The 22,332-nt window shown below is 44.5% G+C and overlaps 1 protein-coding gene across 1 annotated transcript in view; it reads left to right on the top strand.

The window, feature by feature from the left end:
• Positions 1–22,332, top strand: part of AKNA (AT-hook transcription factor) — a 225,565-nt gene that overhangs the window by 54,444 nt on the left and 148,789 nt on the right. The window contains exons 2-4 of the mRNA XM_078642000.1: positions 2,015–2,671; positions 3,639–4,858; positions 9,472–9,546. Coding sequence (XP_078498126.1) covers positions 2,200–2,671; positions 3,639–4,858; positions 9,472–9,546 — 1,767 coding nt within the window. The 5' untranslated portion in view covers positions 2,015–2,199. The remainder of the gene's footprint in view (positions 1–2,014; positions 2,672–3,638; positions 4,859–9,471; positions 9,547–22,332) is intronic.

The raw sequence follows: 22,332 nt of genomic DNA on the forward strand, positions 1-22,332 counted from the left end.
TTGATACATACCATTAGTCCAAATTGCAAACGGCGAAATTCTGCGAATTTCGACGTTTGCGAAGTCAATTTGGCTTGATACATATATGGCCCTAAAAGTGTGCACCTTTTATTCTAAACATGTTGCCAGTGTGCTACATCTTCCCCTGCGAGAGGGGTTTCGGCCATGTATGTTTTGTGGTTCAGTATTTGGATGCGAGCAGGGGCCTAGCTTGGTCAGTAAGATTCAGGGGGTGTGAGCGTCAGATTTTCCAACAATAAGGCTGTAATATAATGTTAAAATAGATTTTACCCCAATCAGCGTTCATGAGAGGGGCATAAGGGGCAGTTGGAATGGAGAGGAATGCGCACTGGTAGGAGTACTAAGAGAGAAACTCAATATTCTGTAATAACCAACATTTTTTAGGACTTTCAAAACAAAGTGTGTGTTTGTGTTTTTGTCTGTGCATGTACAATTCCTTGTGAATCCGAAAAACCTCTCAGCATATCCAACTGAAAACACCTGTACCCAACTATTTATCAGAAAGTACATTTATTAGGTGGGCATGATACCCCCCTCATTCTAGAAGCTCCGCCCTGGATGCGAGAGTGTGTCTGTAATCATCAGGCCCTTTTCCTGATCTTTTCTTTTTGGTTTAGAATAAGAAAGTAATTGGTCGCTTGGAAAACTGTCAGAAACATTAGAAGTTGCTGCCATCATTGTAGTCGCGTTGGGGTTCAAGCAACCAGCTCGGCACGTGTGTCCGTTCTGTGTGTGTTGAGACCTGTTCTGTGCTTCAGGAGCCTCCTCCGTCCCCCAACCTCCCAAACTCCCTTTTCCCCTAGGAGTGTGCACGGGCCATGTCCTGACCCGAGAATGTTTTCTGAGCGTGGAGACCCCCTCCATGTACTTTGCAGCCCCCCTGCCCCTCAAGTTTCATTACGCCGCAGCATTCCATGAGTGTGTCGCTGCAACAGCACGAGCAAGCGCCAAGATTTCTAAGCGCCACACGACTTCTGCATGCTTCCGTCTTCTTTTAGGCACCTACTATGGCATGTCCCTTCCGCACCTCACGCCCCTTAAATGCATTTCCTGTTCAACCCCATTTCATAATACTATACGGCACGTGCTCTCTCTGCACGAGCCACCACCGAGGGAAGGGCCTGCCCGCTCACACTGTGTTACTCTCACCTGGCTCCCCTATTCCTCGCCTCCATCTCACACTCCAGCGGTGATGCCTCGTTCTTCCTCCTCACGACACTCCCTGTTTGTTTCTTCATCTCCGCTTGCAACGTTCTGCACAAATTAAGCACTGAACTTTTACTAATTCCCAAGTCAGTAGTTCTCGTTTTGTCGATCTGGTGACTATGTAACACCTAAGTAGGATGTGACAACTTGTAAGCTTTGCCTTTTGTTGTCCACAAAAGCAGGGGCATAGCTACTATAGGTGCAGCAGGTGCAGTGCACCAGGGCCCAGAACCCCCGGGGTCCTGTTGAGCCCTTATAATTGATGTTTTGTACTACCTCAACACTAGTGACATGGGCCATTCTCCTTGCTTGCATCAGGGCCCATGGCGTGATGGGCCTAGTCACTATTGGTGCAGCAGGTACAGCGCACCAGGTACAGCGCACCAGAGCCAGAACCCCCGGGGTGCCATTGAGCCCTGACATTTGCTGCTTTGTACTAACTAAACAATAGTGAAGTGGGCCATTCTCATTGCTTGCATTAGGGCCCCTGGCGACATTGCTGCAGTACTGCACACAAGTTACAACAAGTAACGTGGCATGCTCACACATTACTGTTCATGATCGAGGATCTGTGCACAGATGGAGATCTGTGTGTATCCTGGATGGATCCGTGTAGAATGGAATTAAATGGTGTATGAAGGGCGGCGTTCATCCTTGAAGGTTAAGGAGTGACGTTTTGTGACTCCAAGCTAAGCCTGAGTTCCATGATTCTGTACCATTTGTGTGTTTGGTTAATGCCTGCTAAATTTAATGCTAACTTTCACTATTTTTCTTGCTCCCCTGGCAGGCAGCGAAAAGTCTTCATGTTGATGTGTACCTGTCCGCGATGTGCCCGACTTCTACGGTAGCCACTCATGTTCCTGGAGGCGGGACCATGAAGCCACACAAGTGAACCCGTGTGTGTCCGAGAGCTTTCCCATCCAAGACCACGCCATGGGTCGTTGCAGAAATTGATGCTAGGGGCAGTGGATCATGGCTGGCTCACCCTTCTGGGTGCAGCAGACTGAGGAAGGCATGGGTCCTGGGCAGCAGGAGTGGGAGGAAAATGAGGAAGAGGAGGAGGAGGAGGAAGAAGAGAGCAATGGGGAGGAGCAAGACTTTGAGAAGTACCTCAATGGCAACGGAGTCCTCCGACTAGAAGAGCAAGATGTCGAGAGGGCGGATGGCGACGAGGCCTTTGTCTTGGACAGTGACGACAACATACTGGGCCTGGAGGAGAGGAAGGTTTTCCCCCTGGATGACCACGGCATCATGGGCACGGAGGAGCAGGGTGTCTATTACCCGCATTCCTCTTCAGGTCTGACCCGAGCCTTCAGCTATGAGAAGTCGGAACTCGCCAGCCCAACGCATAGGCAAAGCTTTGACCTGAGTGACCCAAGGGACACAGACTCCCTACCCATAACCTCTTCCTTGGGAGAGCACAGCGCCGGGCGCCATGTTGGTGGTAAGTTCCATGCCAATGTTCTATGGTGTTTGAATTTGATGGTGTTTTTAGTACCCGATCATGTGTTAATTTTTGAATTATCAAAAATATTTGTTTTCAAATGTGATGATGGCAACAGCATTTAGGCTACTGTGCACAGAGGTCAAGTTCTTATACTTGAGTTATGTCACACAGACTCTCTACCCATAACCTCTTCCTTGGGAGAGCACAGCGGCGGGCACCATGTTGGTGGTAAGTTCAGCTCAACGTTACCAAGCCTTTTTCTTTTAAAAGTTAGCACTAAAATACTGCATGTTGAGTAAATGCCTGCGGCGTTCCATTGCTGCAATAAAACTGTGTCCAGGGAAAGCTTCAGTATACAGCAACACAACGGGCTGGAAGCCTGTACAGAGTAATTTTGGCAGAACTATGTCTATAAACCACTGTTAAACAGGAGCAGTTCGGGTCAGGGGTGAAGACTGTAAACTCTGTGTGAGTCCTTGATACCTAATAAAAAAACATGAGGTTCGAACGTCATGTTTAGTGTGACTTTACTCAGTTTTGTGAGTCCCTTAGGCTGGAATAGTATGTGCTGAAACAGACCCTGGCTGAGATACATTGACTGAACCGTGTTTGATGTCCTCATATTGGAACAGTAGAAGCTGCTGCAAACGAAGCTTAATGTGCATTGGTGGAGCTGTGTGCAATGCCCTAGCAGCCAACCAGGAGAGTGTGCTGCAGGGAGGAGGTTAATGGGAAGATATTTTATATTGTGTACCTGGAACAGATCTATAGTAAGTGGTTTACGTCACAACAGTGTCATGGTTGCAGAGTATTTTCAGAGCGGTCTGTGGGTCAGACGAAGCAACTGGATATCTATAAGCATGTTTGCTTAATCAGTAGAATTGCATGGCCTGGTGCAGAACACCTCGCGGACACCTTATTTCTATTGTAATACCACTCACGTTTTCTTCTCTCTGATTTCCAGATAGCCTTGACGACCTAGAACCTGAGAGCTTGGAGGACACTGATGCACCTCGGATCTGGATCCCGACAAGGGACAGACAGCTGGACATGACCGAAGATGAGCAAGACCGAGCCAGCTCAGTTGAGCTAGAGAGGCCCGAAGAGGATGAGGAGGGGGAAGGGAGCCCAGGTGAGGATTACCCGGATCTTCCATATGATCGACAATACGGGTCTGGCTATGACCTGAGTTTGGAGGCAACGCAGGACTCACAGGGTGTGTATGAAGAATACCGAAAGGTCTTGGGATTTGAGAATGACTGGGAGGAGTCTGATGTTAGCCCTGATCAATCTAGAGTTGCAACAGAGCACCCCTATCAGCTGGAGCTGGACAGGGGTTCTGTCGACTCTGAGCAGGAAGACGCTCGCAGTATAAGTCAACTGGGTAAAACACTGGCTTTTCCATCAGACCTTCCAGCTCCTCTTTATGAAGGTGAAAGTGGTGCAGAGGAGTCAAATCCATTAGCTGACTCAAGTCGCTGGAACATGAGCCAGAGTCTCCTAAGCCATTTGTCCATGGAAGATCTTCAAAACAGACCTGGTATAGATGATGAAACCTTCCCAGAGTCTTCCTATGCCGAAAGTGTTGATGACTCTGCTGCAGCTGCTTTAAAGATGTCTACCAGAGGGCATCGGTCTTCCCATAGCCGCCCAGCATTAGCTACTAAATTCATAAAAAGACAAAAAGGCAATCTTCAAAAAGATCCACCATCTGACTCTGATCAGCACTTAGAGGGACCACTCCTGCGCCCAGGTCAAGCACTTAAGACGAAGATGCCGACATTACTCCCTTCCAAGGCCATCAGACAGTCAAGGTCCTTGAGTCCAAAAAGGAATCCTGTTGACAAAAAGACTGCTCGTTCACGTTCACCTCGTCCCTCTCCTACAGCCGAGTCATTAACATATGGACGGGGACAGTTGAACTACCCTCTGCCTGATTTCTCTAAGGTGGAGCCCCGGGTAAAATTCGATCAGAGTTATCGACCTCCTAGAGGACGTACATTGCTGCGGAGGCCAGCTGGATCTGAGACTCCACTGATCTTCAAGTCTCCAGCAGAAATTGTGCGGGAGGTTCTTCTCAGCAGCACAGAGGGAAGTCCTCAGAAAGCGGCGTTTTCAGCCACTACTGTTCCTGAAGAATTCAAGTCTCCCAGACAGGCCACAGAACTGGTCCATCAACTGCAGGTAATCTGGGGAAGGAAGGGGATATGAACCAGCAATATTAAATGTTTTAGACTGGTGACAGATTACAGCACATGGAATTGCCTTGGATAACTCAAAGTACAGCTGAAGCCAATGCAAGCCTAGAAGAAGTGGGCCACCCCTGTGCCAGGTGTGCACCCTGAGAATATTACCTGATGACCGAACCTCATTTCAGAACAACCTCTGTATGCTTCAAGTAGGGTGTCTTTTGAACATGGCATTGGTGTGTGTGTGTGCAGGGCATGGGAGATAAGGAGCACAGAGGTGGGTCTTCCATTGCTCTCTCCTTGTCAAAATACCATCAAAGCACCACAGACCAGTCCCATGTGAAAAGATCGGATTTAAAACATATTTTGCAAACACATAGACTCCTTAATATCAACCGTACATAAAGTACATAAATATTGCCCTTCACAATTTCAATCTATTTTTACTTCCTAAATTCAGCCAAATCGATTGATTCAGGTGTATGGAAGAGAAATGTAGCATATTGTTCTAGAATAAGAGTAATTTATAAATGAATGTGGTGAGTAAATGTGTGCATCTTTTAACTCCACACAGTACTAGTTTCCAATATTTTATATCCTATTGAATGTTGTAAAAGTATACAATATTGGAACACACATACAGAAGATTGATCTAAAACCCTGATTGATGACTTTGAAGATTGATAATGATCATTCCAATGTGAATAATAGTCAACATAGGTATTTTATAGACCATATGTCCACTGCAACCATTTCAATCCCCAAAATGTATAAATACAAAGAAATGACTATGGACTCAAGAGAAGGTCCATTGTAAAAGCCAAACTCCTCACCTGTGAAGAATTGAACAACAACTATGTGAAAGGGAAAAGAGCATGCATCCCCTTCAGCAAATATCTATTTAGATGCGGTGCTGTAACGCCTGACCTCTGTGTGTTTTACAGTAAAGGGAGTTCAGGTGAAGCTATTTTTCACTGTTAACAGGAGACTGATGTGAAAGCAGATTGGTGAGTTAGGATGTCATTCTTTCTAAACCCAACCATATTTCTTCTGGCTCCCCACTGGATCCCTGTCCTGCTAAGATTATGAAAGCCATAGCCTCGTCAGTGGCTCCTGTAGTAACATTAGTCTGCAGTTCCTCTCTTCTCCCTGGCATGATGGATGATCTGTGGAACTCAGCACTTATCATCCTTCTGCTGATAAAACCCACCCTAGATCCTGTGATGCTGTCCAACTACCAACTAGTGTCTCTCTTACCCCAAATGCTAAAGTCACTGACAGGTGCACTAATACACAACGCTCGAAACACATAGACGATAACTCTCTTCGAAATCCCTATCAATCAGGCGTCCGCCTTACTCCCAGTACTAAAGTCATGTTGATAGTTGCCGTTAAGGACAGCCAGTTGATTCTAAATGCTGGGGGCTCTGCTGCCCTTATCCTCTTCGATCTCTCAGCAACCAGTTTCGACATGGTTTTCCATGACATTCTTCTGAACAGACTTGCGGAAGCTGGGCTACAGGGGAAATTATTAACGGATTGTGTAATTCCTGAAGGAGGTACTCCAGCTGTTTCCATGGATTAATATTGTTTTACTTTTAAAGCAGTAAACTGTGGGATCCCACAGGGCCCATCATTAAGCCCCGGGCTTTTAAATCTTTAGAATGCTCCTCAGACTGACCATATAGCATCTCACAGCCTTCAGTTTTATTGTTACACATAGACACCTAAATCATTCTGGACTGGGGACCAAAACCGGCCCTGGCAAAGTGCTCGGCAGGCCCCCCCTCGCCTCCCTCCGGGGGGAGGGGGGGACAACCGCGCTCTTTGCCAGGGCCGGTTTTCGGACGTTTTTGTTACAGGGCCGTTTTTGCAGCTATGCTGCAAAAACGGCCCTGTAACAAAAACGGCCCCCAGGGGCCCCAAACCGGCCCCCACCCGTGCGGCCCACCGGGGGATTGCCCGGTGCCCGCAACGGCCAGTCCGGGCCTGATTCTATGAGATGAAGGGGAGTGTGAACTTCTCCATGACAAGTTTAAAAGCTGTCTGCAACCAGTGGCCAACAGGATGGATGCAAATTCCACCATACAGGTAATACTGAAGTCCTGGGTTATGGCAGCCCATGGGTTTGGACTTCTAACTGGTGGCCTGAGTCTCTAGATGCTTGCCCTTCCTCCAGTGCTCGTAATCTTTCTTTATGATGAAGGTCTTGAAAACAATTATTCCTCTTATTTGGTCCAGGAAAGTTTAGTTCAGTCCCTTATCACTAGCAAACTCCCTAGTCAGCTCCTCTGCATGTTACAGTTGATACAGAATACAGTTGCCTGACTTGTTCTAGGTCTCAGCAGATGTAAGAGCTCGGTTCCTCTGATCTTCACCACCCACCAGTCTTCACATGCTGTCTTTTTAATATGCCCAGTTTTTGTCATAAAACCATGCATGGTTCTGCACCAAGTGGCTACATGATATTTCCTTTACCCCTTTGTTTGCCTGCTGGACCTTCACATTCTAGCTTGCTGCAAGTGGCAAACCTTCCCAAATTCAGCAAGGTGCATACAGGTGGCCAAGCCTTTTCCATGCTGATCTGCTCAAGCCTGGAACAATTTCTCACCTGCTATCCGTGCAGACAATAACCTTCAGAAATTTCGCCAGCAGTTAAAAAGTCAGTGTTTCGTGCGATGCTGCAGTGCCCCTCTATTCCACTACTACCACCAAGGCACACTATTAGGTAATCAAAAGCTTTATAAATTTAAAATCAAACCCAGTTAAATCAGTGCCACATAACTGGGAAAGGACTGGTAATGTGTGGCCTGTTACAGTGCAAATGTAGGATGTGCATATTGAGTGGTCAAGAGCATGTGATAAACATACGTACAAAAATGGCTATAAAATACATGCCATTCTTGTTTTGTGGCTTTCTCATTAATCAGTTTTTGCTAGATACTGGACAGTAAATGGACATTTTACAGTATTGCCATTGTTACTTTGAAGAAAGAGAGCAGTTATCTTCTGTTTAACACTTTGGCCCTCATTACGACACGGTTCGGACCACAACCGATGGCTTGTCGGTTGTGGTCTGAACCGCATCTACTGCTGCAGTCCTACCGATGCATTAGGATGCATGCAGTCGAAAGCGGAAGTCGGAGGGACCGACCGACACCTTCCGGCACCTTCCGGCACCTTCCGACAGGCTCATGGAGCCTGTCGGTCAGGCTCCGAATAATCCCTTAAGGACGGCATTTCCACCTTCGGGATTATAATATCGGTTCCCGACAGCCTTTCCATGTCGGCCTTTCCAGCATGGAAAGGCTGTCAGAAAGCGGCACTGAGGGCCCCTAGCAGGGCTCCCTTAGCCCTGGCCCTCCGCATCTGGTCCTGGGGGGGGCACCTATGGCGCCCCCTGAACATCCCTGCACCGTGTGGCAGGCACCAACAGGTGCCTGCTACAAGGTGCAGGGAATCAGGCACTGTGAGGTGCCTGCCACACGGTGCAGGGATTTTCACAAACTCCCATTTCTCAATGGGAGCTGGTGCTGTGGGCAGGTTCCCCCTGCCACACAAGCTCCCAATGAGAAATAGGAGTTTCTGACCACACTATGTGCGGTCTGATCGTAATTCGGTGTGTGGAACCGCTGACCTATGGTTCTCAACATAAGTCTTGTTAAAGGGCACCTCGTGAGTTTAAGCTCTTGAGGGATTTAGACACATAGAGGTGTACACTTAATTTGCGGACGCTTAGGCTGGAGGGGTTCACTGAAATGATAAAAGGGCGATCACTTTTGTGTCCTCATATATTAAATTAAACAGCAATAGCATTCAGAGCTGCGAAAAAGCCTCTGGCTCAAGTCTTCTGACTGTACATCTTGACACATTGTTAGAGAGCAAAGGATGTGTTTTTCTCTTGACAAAGACTATTTTCCCTGGAAACTCAATTTAGGATCCTTTCAGGTAGGGTAATCCTTTTGACCTAGAATAATAGACTAGTAAAATGCAGAACTGTTCAGCAATACAATGAAGCAACTGCACACATTACATGCATACTACATGATTAGTTAGAGTTAAAAATGTCTTACTGGTCTGTTGTATTAAAATAAGCTCGTCTTGGTCACCATTTGCCACAGGTCTACAGATGTCACTGGAGTTGTGTGACAATACAGTTTCTTCTTCCTTCACACATCTTTGATCTCTTAACCTCTTCCCTGCTCATGACGAGCTCAGCTCGTCATGAGGCACGGCGCTCCGGTGCTCATGACGAGCTCAACTCGTCATGATCCGTGGAACGCTCACACACGGGGATAATTCCCCTGCTGTTCTGAGCGTTCCACGGGAACGGGTGTGGTCATGACGAGCTCAGCTCATCATGAGCACACGAGCGCCGTGCCTCATGACGAGCTGAGCTGAGCTCGTCATGCGCACCGGGGCGCTGTGCGGGCCCCCCACCCCCCAGCACAGCGGGGGAATTACCCCCGCACGGAAGGGGTTAAAGTTCTTGGCAAACAAAAGCCAAGTGAGGCCAACATTAATGATTAGTTTTCCACCTCTTAGTCTTTGTGTCTTTAGAAAACCTGGAGCTTTAACACTTTCTCCTGCTTTTCTCACTTTTTAAAGGAAGACTATAATAAACTGCTGACAAAGTATGCTGAAGCGGAGAACACCATCGATCGCCTGCGTTTGGGAGCCAAGGTAAGGAAACTCCACAAAAAGACCTCTTTTGAAAACAAAGGTTTGGCCAACCAGTTCAGGGAGTGTGCGTTGAATCTTTCTTTAGGCCAAGCATGGTACCAGTCCATGGCACAGCAGGGCATTCAACACGTGAAACAAGGATGTTGTCTTGGGTATGTTGGTCCATGAAGATATCGAAAAATTAATAAAGCTCATGTGCAGCATATTTTTAATTTTAAAATCAATATCTCGTTTGTCTAGCTGGCTTACAATGATAACCAATAAACAGAGGAGGTAGCTCCTGCTGTTAATCACATTTAATGACCACGGTCAAGTACATGTTTTGGTGGGTTAGAAACATAATTTGTATGCAGAATGCAGTGGCCCTTTGCCAAGTTTATTATTATTACTTTTTATTGCTAGCTGTGATATAGGACTCAAGCAATACCTCACTGACGAGGCCTAAGTAGGCATAACATGGACTGAGGTTGCTGTGTTTCGTCTGGGGGGGATTTGGGTGGGCATTTCAGGCTGGACTGTTGCTACTGGAGAAGGACCATGGGTAATGTGCCTGAGGCTGGACTTTGTCCAGAGTGGCACAGTGAGCGAAAACGATGGATTGGAACGTGGCATGAGCAATTTCCAGTTAATGAGATAATTTCAAGCATTACTTCTATCACTTTGTTGTTTGTTGGACTTTATTATTAGATAACCTATTTGCAGCAAACAGTTCTGCATTTATATCCTACATGCATAATAACAGAATAGAGGCAGTACTTATAGGTATGAAAGATATTTAGTATTGTGTTCCAGTTCATTCAATTTATATTTAGGCCTTGTGGTGACTCCACTTTTGACTATGATTTACAAAAAAACGTATCTCAATATTTTGAAAACATGTTGTCACTTTTTCTGTATAATCTCATTGTGTTTTGAGCTTTTTAAGACAATATTTTCTATAGGAAACTTAGATGTTGCATAACTTGAATTTCAGTCACTCGTCCATGACAATGTAATTTTGACATTGACGACAAACCCAGATGGAGGTCTTTTTGCAGTTCAAAAATGTATTAAAAGTTTGTTTTTTTCAGAGGTAGTCCAATCAAGGTTGGAATACTTGGTACTTGGTATATTAGAAACTCTGGCTGCCGTATCCCTTTATGATTGACTAATGTCATTGGGTTGGTTAAGGGAAACCTTACAGATCTACATTTAGGATTACTTCACCTATACTTACCATTCCTAATCTTGCACAAGCCAGCTTTCAAAGGAGATTACTTTCTATATTTTGATTTCCTTTCCAGTTCCATTATAGCCATCCTTACTGGCATTGAAATTCTCTTTAACATTTATTTTATTGCCTTGAACATTTTGCCTCTGAAAGCGTCATACATGTGCTCATAATCCGTTCATCCTGGCTGCCAATAATGATAGTGTGCCTTTACTTTTCCTAGAGAACCCACACCAGTGACTGTTCACATTAGACAAAATGCTAATGCCATTATTCCAGTCAGGATCCATGCACAAATTGGGCAACAATGCAGTGGGCACATATACAAAATTCCCCTTTCCCCTCCCTAGATGAAACAGCCAAACAGGGATCAAACATGTTTGCTATAATATCCTGCTTTTGAACACTCCATATTTGGCTTTTGGGAGTTTGTGGAAGGTAGCATTTATTGACACCGGTGCTCGATGTTATCAGTCCACAAGAGTGACATCTAATTTGCAACTCCCAGCTGAAATGTTTGGTGCTCCTACCCTAAGATTCTCCTGCAAGACAAAGCAATAGAGATTTTTTTTTGTGACAGACATATCTCACCTCACAACAAACATGCCTTCGTGAATTTTTTAGTAAATCCATTTCTATGAACGACATAGTAGTAACAAATACAATTGTAAAACCACAAAGATGCTCGCTCTAATAAATACCTTTTCCTAAATACTATGTTGATAGAGAACATTATATTTGTTTAAGATCAGTTCACATATTTATTTTGGGTGTCTTTCCTTACATTGCCTATCAAAACTTTGGCTCACCAGTACAACATCTCTTTATCTTCCTCCTCATCCTCTAATGAATATGAATTTCAGCCACATCCTACTTTACCTTATAGTTCATAGCCTATAGTAAATGTCATTTTACCAGCCGCATCATAATTCCCTGCTTAGCCTGTGGTATGGCAAAAGGTGACTTTACCAGCTACCACCTATCTCTCATGAATAGTCCAAGGTCTGCCGAGAATATGATTTGCCCAATCACTTTCTACTTACCTGGATATTTGACAATCTAAACTAAATGAGACATCACCAACCTTCTACCTTACTGAACAGTTCATAATCTCGGTACAAGTTTAGGGGGAGTTGGAGGAGTAAAACGCTAGGGTGGTCCTCCTGGTACGTAATTTCAAAAGAAAACCCAAGGTGTTTTAGAGACTGATGGCTCCTGACTCACGTAGTCAATGAAAAAGCCTTGAAGAAAGAAAATACTTTTTCTTTCTTGAGTCCCCTCACCCAACATGCGGTCCGGCTGGGATGAGAGTAGGTGCTACGACGCGGCACCCCTTCAAATGAAGATTATTTCATAGGAAGACACCGCCCCCGAGACCATGGAGCACGGATTCTCCGACTAAAAAGTATACAACGTGACATTAGGAACGTATGTATCATCAACTCCTGCTTTCGTAGTAGCAGCGTTCACTTTATTCACTAATTTTCTATACTTCATTATTGTCTATTTCCTATTTAGGAACGTTAGGAGTGGCAAACACAGGGCTGGTCCCTGTGTGGTCCTGAGGAAGAGCTTGGGGTAGCTCGAAACATGTTGATCTCACACTGTGGTCCAACTCATTATAGTTAGGTTCCCCAGTGCAACCCCCTTTTTTAGACATACCAACCTAGGAGCTAGAATACAATGTTTTAAGGCCCACTAGTAAGGTATTTTTAATCTCTTTTCACCCACTCCCCCACAATTTGCACTACACATAGTCTAACTGCAAGTGCTCCTACGTAACTCCGCAAGTCGCAGCTCGCCCCAGTTCGTAGAGGACTGGGATGGCCCCTATGATGAAGCATGTCACCGTGGGGAAACGCTGGTGAGTGAGGGGACTCAAGATAGAAAAAGTATTTTCTTTCATCAAGGCTTTTCATTGACTACATGAGTCAAGAGCCGTCAGTCTTTAAGCTAGGTCTCTAAACCCAACACCTTGGGTTTTCTTTTGAAACAGTTCATGATCTCGCCAGCCTTTTACCTGCTTGCACATTTCATTAATTCACCAGTCGCTTCTAACCTCACTGGACAAATGATCATCCACCATAAATGTGATTTTATTTCTCCACCTTCTTCCTTACATATGTTATGGCCCTTCACAAATCTGGAGTCACCAGCCACCTTTTACCTTCCCGTAAAACCCATGGTCGTCCCTAAATGTGATTGCTTCACCTCACCACCATGGTTTATCATACATATGCCTTCATCAGCCACCTTCCCCTATCCAGGACAGGCTGTGTTTGCCCAAATGTAATGTTGCATGTCTGCCTTTTTCTTCCCTGAATTGTCCATGTTCTTTCATTAAAGAGACCCATCAGCTGCCTTATGCTGGCTGAGATAACCCAGGATCTATCCAAAATTTGACATCATCTTTTCAGATTCAGCTTGCCTGTGAATCTTTGCTAAACATGTGACTTCATTATTACTTTTTACTTCTAGAGGTAATCCTGGTCTTCTATAAATATGCCTTAATCACCTACCCTTTACTTCCCTACACAGCAGCCACCACCTACTACTCTGTAAAGCACATTGTCTGCTATGAGTGTGGCTCACTGACCTTTTTTGATATCACTGCATAGAACATGGTCTGACATAAGTGAGACTTCACCGGCCACCTTGTACTGCCCTAGATCCACCACGACCTGCCATAAATGTAAATTCTCAATCCACGATCAGTGACACTTAGATTTTGGCCTGCTGTACACAACTCCATTTTCTGTATCACCTGGATAGAGCGTGCCCTGCCATAATTGTCATTTCAAGTGAATTTCTGCTTTCCTGGATAGTTGGACAGGCCCACCTAGCAACTCCTACAGTGACTTCAGATGAAACTTGTGCTATGCAGTAGGTGACTTACATAGTGAAAGCTGGAAGCAACACAGTTTAGAGTGGCAAATATATGGTCAGAGCAGATACCTCCAAAGAGCCCATGATTGTTTGGATCCTACTTGTAAAGCTTTAAATTTAGTTATTAATTTGCTAGTATTTGTCAGCTGAAGGTATGTGCGTACAGAGGGACACTGTTAGAAGAGATTGTCAAATTGCAAAATAGAGGCAAAAAAACCTGTAGTTTCAAAGGACACTATACTAATCTGTATGCATGACATATAATTGCTGCTATTTTCCACATCTATGTTTTCATTTTAATAGTAATTGTCCTGAGATTTAACGAAAACAATTTTGCTTGTGTGCACACCTCCTGCTGTTGCACAGTTCTCCCGTAATAGACTTACTTTTGTTGTAAAACAATTTGACGCCTAGTAGCAGAAGCCCTTAGCAAGGATGTTTTTTCAGAGCAGCCAGGCCTTACAGAAAGCCCACTCTTGACGAACTGCTCATTTCTCACTCTCGCTGTGACCTCTTCCTTCCTCTTTTCTTGACAGAGCTGTGGTAGGTTCTGCTGTCCTCTGTGGTGATGGCTGAGAGCTTTGGCAGGCTGCAAAGTCTTGAAAATACTTATCAGATTCAAAGCTAACTCACACCCCTGCATTTATACACAGCCGCTACAGTGGAAGGGGCCCTCTGACCACGAGCCTTAGGGAGCAGTATTCAGTCCACTTTTGTATTGCAATCTCTCTACCTTCTCTACCCAGAAACAGGGTCCTGAAAAATCTTAGCAATTATAGAAAGACACTGTCTTCTGCTGAATATTACAGGATTTTTTAAAAGTCAACAATTAGTCTTTATCCAGGTTTCAACCTCACAGAATCTTTTATAATTGGCACCGCTTCTGGCATGGAGAACCTGTGCTTCTGTTATTGTTAATTGTTATATAATGTAGAATCTGCCATTGCTTTGACAATGCAGCACTTTCAGTAGTCGGAGATGGTTTTTCAAAAATTTCTGAGGTTTCCATTGTAGACCAGAGTCTGATTTAGTTTTTTGGAGATGGACAGTCGGTGGGGTGAAGAAGGAGCATGCCTCCTTGAGGTGAGTGTGTCAACCTTAGTGAGTAGCGGGTTTGTGGGGTGACAGGAGAAGGCTTTGCAAAGTAATTGTGTCATCTCATTCAGTACACCTGTCCATTTCCTGGGTGATGAATATCTGTGTCAAGCAGCTTGTGAAAGCATAAGTTGTAGTTTGCCTAGTAATCATGCAGTTTAATATTTCTACAGATCTGAATGTGCATCTGGGGGGCTGTCTATGCTTTCTATTGCAGCATTCTGTGTAGTGTATTTTGAAGACTAGTACTATGTGGTTGGTGATACACTCAAGAGTCGCACTAGAATTGGCAAAAATATGGGATGTACTCCATCCCGCTTCTATTGCTGGTCATTCAAGGATAGAACAAGGGCTCATAGGCATTTAACTCTGCCAGAGATCTGGCCTAACAGAGGTCAAATGTTCAAAGGGCAAAAAGACCAAATGTCATTCACTCATAAAAATGACCTAAATATTTATTTGCTTAACTTATGAATTCGTTTGTAATGCCGCATTGGGCCACAAGTGCATTTGGATGCGTTCTAGGTCCATCAGCATTTGTAAACCTCTCAAAGCCCACACTCTAGTCTCGCACAGAGACAATGCTCAGAACATGTACAGGTTGACATCTCCTCTGAACACAGGCATCTTCTCCATCTTGCAAAGTTTCTCAAAACATTGTTTCCGCAGCTTAATCCTTTAAAAACTAAAAGAAGAACTTTAATAAAACCATGGCCCTTAGATAAAAAGGTTTCAAATGTAAAACTACAATCATAAAAAATGCACCCTATAGAAAAATGTTTAGTAATAGAATTCGAGTTGAAATATTATTAAGAGCAATAAGTAGGCAATTTATATGGTTGGTGTCAATTCCGAAAGGATTAAGACAGAATCAGTGGGAATAATATTTATACGACAAAGCCTTCTTGACCTTTTGGACTATTTTTATTTTAGCCAAGGTAAAATGTTCAGCTTCATGCATAAAGAACGCCACTCTAACCTGCAACCTAGTTTCTAGAGCTAGCCAGTGGGCCCAACAGTAACCATTCGGTCTTCCATGCTTTGTATAGGTACCCCAAAGGTTCTGTTCAATGGCAGCTCTCAGCAATTTCACAGCTGCATTCAATGTGGCATTAACATAAATCGATTTTCTTTCATTTATCTCCAGCTTGGAATTCATGTGGCTATGGTGGTGAAATGTACTGTTCTAATTCCAGTTGACTGGTCTAGCTCCAGTCTCGCACACATTGAGGAAACTTCACAATTCGAATAGAGGAGATGTACTGTTCTAACTCTAATACAACTGACATTGGGGAAAACGCATAAATAAAAGGGGCAAGATATACTATTTTAACTGCAGTCGTACAAAGATTGGGGAAAGTGTAGTGCTGGCTTTAGGGTGGTGGACTGCTTCTGCCATACTAGGCTCTAGGCACGGGGGCACCCTTTTCTCTCTGACTAAAATGAGCGCCAATGTCTGTTTTTCATTTCCGTCCGTCACATGGTGGGAATAAAAAATAGGACAACAGTGCTCATGCAGTCACATAACGTATTGCCCGATTGGGATATTTCCTGCACAAATGGGCAATATTTTCCAAATTTATGTGGGGAAAAACTCAACTGGCGGGTGCCATTTTGGGGCTTATTTGTGCCTTGTGCAGATTTTTGGTGAGGTGATGCTCTTCTTACCCCGCTACCCTCTTCTTAAAAACTCCTCCCCTTACATAAGTTCTTGTGGTTTTACTTCTCATGTTCATCGGCATCAGCAGTCCTGGTGTGGTCACCTTTACTGCGCTCTGCTGATTCTTAGACTCTCTCTTGACCATCTGAGATACCCAGTGACCGGACCGCCAGACAGGCTCCACTCCAGGCAGCCAGAATATATTCATCAGGAGAGGACCTGACTGTGCCCATCCCGACTCTAGCTCTACGCGACTGCCTCTATCTGTTTGTGTTTACCACCCTGTCGACTATGACCTCTCCTTCCACTATTTAGCAATACTAATGTGCAGCGCTGCCACCTGGTCCAGAGTGAGGTGGCCTGTGAGGCGAGTCAGTGTTAGTGAGACACAACACACGTTTTCTCTATCTTTGCTGGGCTGACTTATTTGAATTCCAAGGACCTGCTGCAGAGATCTTTGTGTGCCCAACAATATTCAGGGCATAATAATAATGGCAAAATAATGATGGTGGTTAATGTTGATCTGTGTGTCCAGATCTAGTTTTGCCTCATCATAAAATAGAACCGGTTTACTGTGCCTGCTGCAAAGCACAGTGTGTAACATGCAGATCACAGATTTGCATGTTATGTAGGCAGTTGAGTGGGTTGCTGCTTTTGTCAGAGAGATCCTTTTGCTATGTGTAGTTCATAAGTCACAAAGGAATGTTGATGGGAGCTGCAAGTTATTTGTTATTTTTCTGCAGTTAGCTCAGCACTCACAAGGTTTGGTGGATAAAGGAAGCAAACCACAGGAAGATAAAACAATAAAACATGTGCCCATGAGCACACAATGTGGGCAAATCAGGATGCCAGGTTTAGAACACAGAGTGCCAACAAGAATTGTCCCACAGAGTTCAACCACCACTGAAATTGGCCCTGGGTAAGTACATAAATCAGAGCTGAGGTTTTCACTATTTTAACTCCCATCCAACTAAAATTGTAGAAAGTGCAAGAATGAAAGGGTGAGATTTACTAATCTAGCTCCAGTTCTAATAAACATCGGGGAAAGTGAATAAATCGAGGGGCTGGGCTGTATCATTCTATCTCCAATGGAACAGAAATTTACTATTCTAACCCCAATCTACGAATATCTGGAGAAAGTTCATACATTTGGTGGGTGGAATTTACTATAGCCTTATAGCCCGCCGTAGAGGGCTATAACGGCTATTAAAGGCCCTCTCCAGCGTTAAACGCCCCGAGCCGAAGGTGAGGGCCTTTAACAAGGGAGAGGGACTTTAATAGCGGTATAGCCCATCTATGAAGGGCTATAAGGCTATTAGAACATTCTGTCACTAGAGGACAGAATGTTCTAACAAAAAAACAAAGCCTTTTGGGAGCACGAGGGGATTGGAATCCCCTCAGGTTCCCTGAAGCCGTAGTTCACAGCCAGAGCTGTGAACAAAGAAACATTAGAATGTTGGAGCTCCAGGCTTATACCAGCCATTATAAGCCCGGAGCATTCCATTGTTTTCAATGGAGCTCCCAACATTCCAATGTTCTAATATACTATCTCCAGCCTAACGGATATTGGGGAAAATGCACTATTCAGAGGGTTGAGATTTACTATTTTCAATCAAATACAACAAAAAATGTGTCATAGTCCATTAACACAGGGGGTGCAATATAATATTCAAACTCCATTCCTACAAACAATGGGGAAAGTCTATAAATCAGGGGAGGGGAGAACAGGGTAGGGTGGGTAGAAAATCATAATTGTATTTAAGACATTAAGGCTAATATTATGGAATTCTTTTTTTATAGTCCCCTTACAGCAGCAAACACTTATGAACACCCTAGAACGTTATTAACGTTCCTAACTGTTTAAAAGCATGGAACAGGCATCCATCTTCCTTCTTTTATTTCTTTACGGGAAGTATGTACCCCAACAGCCTGCTCATGGTAAAAATAAGGCCATCTTCTCACACTTCTGACAACATTTCTCACCATGTTTCTGATGCATTAGAGAAAAGCTTCTTGCTTGGATAATATAGGCGTAATATTTGCCTCTTTGTCTTTAAAAAAATTGTGATTTTCTACTCCTTCCACTGAGGAAAATCTGAATTTTAGGGCACGCCATGAAGGCCAATATTTTGTCATTTCAAAGGCTTACAATAAAATTTTACTCCCAGTGCAGTTGAAAAGGGATCATTTTTATTTCCTCTTCAAGCTCAAACATACCTGTATACTCAAAGACAGTCTACATGTTTTAGATGTTCCTGAAGCTCATGCTTTACTAATAATTCCTGATGGTCTCTCAGAAAGGTCCATCACTTTCCAGACTCTTGAGATCATCCACGCCAACTGCAAATGATCCTCAAACCGACTCGTGAAATTTACACTGAGGGCCTGTAAACAGCACTGGAAACCAAGGTGAAATGATTGGATGGTCCACCATCATTCCCATTACCAACCAGAACCAAGCCTGCGACCTCCACAGTGGAGCCACCAACACTAGACTACCCTTGCATCTCCTTAGTCTTACTATTTCCATTGGAATCATTGCAAATGGAGGAAATGCATCACACTGACCTCCCTTAATCCTATGTGAAAACATTTAACCTCTCTGCCATCAGGTCCAGATGCCAACTGAAGTAATGCTCCAACTCGGGATGCAATCTGTTCACAAACAGCTCCATCTAGAATGGGCTACAAGATCCTGAATCTTCAAGAACACCTCTCTGTCCAACCACCAAACACTTGAATTCAGGAAATTGCTTTATTACCAATCTTTGCCAACAAGGGAATTCGTTGATATGTAAATTACAGGTAATTGACCAGCACAAGTCTTTAAACTTGAAATCAATTTGAATAAATCACAACCTGTTGTACACTTATTTAGCCACTTCAATTTTTGGCACAATGGTAAATACTCTTCAGAACAGATAATGCTACACGGGAAATAGGTTCAAAGAAATTTTATGTAAAAGTTATCATCATTCAGGGTACATCATTCATATCTTCAAATAGAAGAAAAAAAAAAAAGAAGAAAAAAGAGAATAAATCAAAATACAATTGGACAAGAAGTAAATTAATTGTTCTTAAAATCCAGTTGCGTTGAATTCCACTCTTTAGAGATATAAAACTGTCTAAAAAGATGTGGATGTTTTAAGTCACTTAAAAAATCCACATCTTTTTAGACAGTTTTGTTCTGGACAACGTGGTCTTTGTTTATCTGACAAGATCGGGAAACATCACTTACAACGCAACTTTTACCACGCAATGCTTTTACATCGCAGCTTTTACAACGCAAACCATTACAACGCATTGCGCTGGGGGGCGCTCTAGGATAGGAAATAGGTTAATTTACTATCCAATAACCTTCCCTAGTGTCCACGGGGACTGGAGTTGGAATAGTAAATTAAACTATTCACTATCCAGCACCCCAAAGCGCTATGCGTTGTAAAAACCGCGATGTAAAAGCATGCGTGGTAAAAGCATGCTTTGTAATGTCGTACATCCGACAAGATCTGCTGCCATATATCTCTAAAGAGTGGAATTCAACGCAACTGGATTTTAAGAACAATTAATTTACTTCTTGTCCAATTGTATATTGATTTATTCTCTTTTTTCTTCTTTTTTTTTAGGTCTCGCCTAGACGAAAGCAAAAGCAAAGCTTTTGCTGTCTAGGGCGAGACAACTTATGTTATCACTTTTGGGGGAATGTGGACAGCAGACTGTCACGCGCTTCTCCTGCCGGAGATTTGACCTCGTGGGCGCGCTTTGGCACTCACGCATGCGCACAGCCACACGCATAAACAGACACACACACACTGCATACACACACGCACTCCCCCTTAAACAGACCCACGCGCGCACAGCCACACGCATACACAGACACACACACACTGCATACACACACGCACTCCCCCTTAAACAGACCCACGCGCACACAGACAGACACACGCACAGACACACTTGAACACACACAGACACACGCGCGTACACCCCCCCCCCCACTCACCGGGCTCTTTCGGCGTGTTCCGTGTCTCCTCCGCAGCGCTGGTCTTCACCCGGGCCCCCTCCTGGGACCCGGGACTTCAGATGGCGCACTCCGCTTTGGCACCGGGGCTGGGAACGCGCATGCGCGGGCAGCCCCCGCCCTCTCACTCAGCCCGGGCTGCTTTCTGTTTCTGTTCTGTGTTCCGCCGGAGAGCGCGCGGCCCCGCGCAGCCCGCAAACTGCAAGCGGAAGCCGGGACAATTATTGGAGGCGTTTGTGCCGAGAATGTTGAAGAAGGGCCTGCATCATCTATGTTACAAGGTACAAAATAGCGTCCTTGTTTCCTGTAACATATGGCTTAAATCCCATTTGGCAGCGCACTGCATGCACGCGCATTCTTTGTAACATTAGAACTGCCTTCACTGCTTCCTGGAAAGGGGTGTCTGTCCACATGTAGCTAATTTGTTGTTCTTCTGAATACTTGATGGCTTTGGTGCATAACACATTTACTGTTCGCAAACTCTGTCATTTTGTTAATTGCACGGTTTGCTACCTATAAATGTGTTTTTGGTATATAGTAAACCTATGTAGTAACTTGGTAACATGTTGCCAAACCGCTCAATGGCTTTAGAAAACCATACCCATACCGAATCGGTTTTTGGAAGGAAAGGCACGTGTTTAGGGCAGTGCTTTAAATGGAAATACAGCCGCCCACACACACACACCTGAAAATGTGCATCCCTACGATACATTTTTGTTTCACACGAACTGTGTCCTCAAACAGCCTGCATGCAGCTCACTTCAGCTGTGAGTGGTCTCTGGACGCCTGGATTGTGCGTAGATGGTGCGTGTGTTCTGCTTTAAAGTGTGTGGTGTGCAGTCTAGCAGCTTTAACTAGGCAGCAACTGACAGTGGCAGCTTTAACTAGGCAGCAACTGACAGTGGCACCCACGTGCAGACACTTTTGCGACATAGCGTTGTGTGTTTATTGTGCGCTGTCGTATCAATTTGTGTCCTATCAGTTCATCACAGTGAGCACGTATGCCACCATCCATAGAATCTACATCCTGTTCTGAGGTCATATAAAGAAAGCTTCTTATGTAACTGGTTGCTGGTACACATTTTATTGTTGAAATGCTATGAGCGGATACAATAAACACTTTTTTGGTTACCCATGATACCCTGCATCTTTGTGCTGACACTCTCTTTCCTAGTTCTGCTAATGTGGTGGTAGTCTGCTGGTATGCAGAGCGGCCTTTCTTTTGGCAAGCGCTGCCATTGTGTTTGTTTTGTGCGCTCTGTGGTGGGTGTGTACCAGTATCCAACATTCTCTCTGTTGGTGCGGTCAGTATTTTTGTGCGCTGTGGTGGTAGTGTGGGTGCATAGGTGTTGCTGTGGTTGTAGAACTGCTGTTAGTCCTGCTGGGTTGGACACCACTACCCCACTTTGGCTGGTTTAGCAGAACTACTGACTGTTGTCACTGCCCTCCGTTGGTAGGATGATGTATAAAAGCAGCAACACCTAACCATGTCAGCTGTCTCTGTGCTGCCGATGAGGGTCCTGGGCCGCTAGGTGTCGCTGCTGTGTGTGAACACAGAGGCGTGATTGGCGATGAAGTCCTAGTTGTTTCAAATACTAAGGTGACCCCAGCAAGCTGCTCAGGCTTTGGTGGGTGGGGGCCAGGTCAAAGCACACGCTCTTTGCTCTCGAAAGCAGCATGTGACACTTACATAAGAAGCTACAGAACACAGTATGCAGCGCCTGTTCTATTCACAAATCCAACTGATTTAATTCTGAAAGCTGGTCGTCAGCATTTTTTGTTGGGGAACTATTTTCAGCATCAGTTGGCAATCATGTTATGTGTTCTGCAACAGAAAACACACTTGGCAAAACATCATATTAATCCATGGCTATAAGGAGTGGCAGTAGTTTATAGCGTCTTATCCGACGTGCATTG

Source organism: Lissotriton helveticus, chromosome 5_1 (assembly GCF_964261635.1).
Source record: "Lissotriton helveticus chromosome 5_1, aLisHel1.1, whole genome shotgun sequence".
NCBI classification, from domain to species: domain Eukaryota; kingdom Metazoa; phylum Chordata; class Amphibia; order Caudata; family Salamandridae; genus Lissotriton; species Lissotriton helveticus.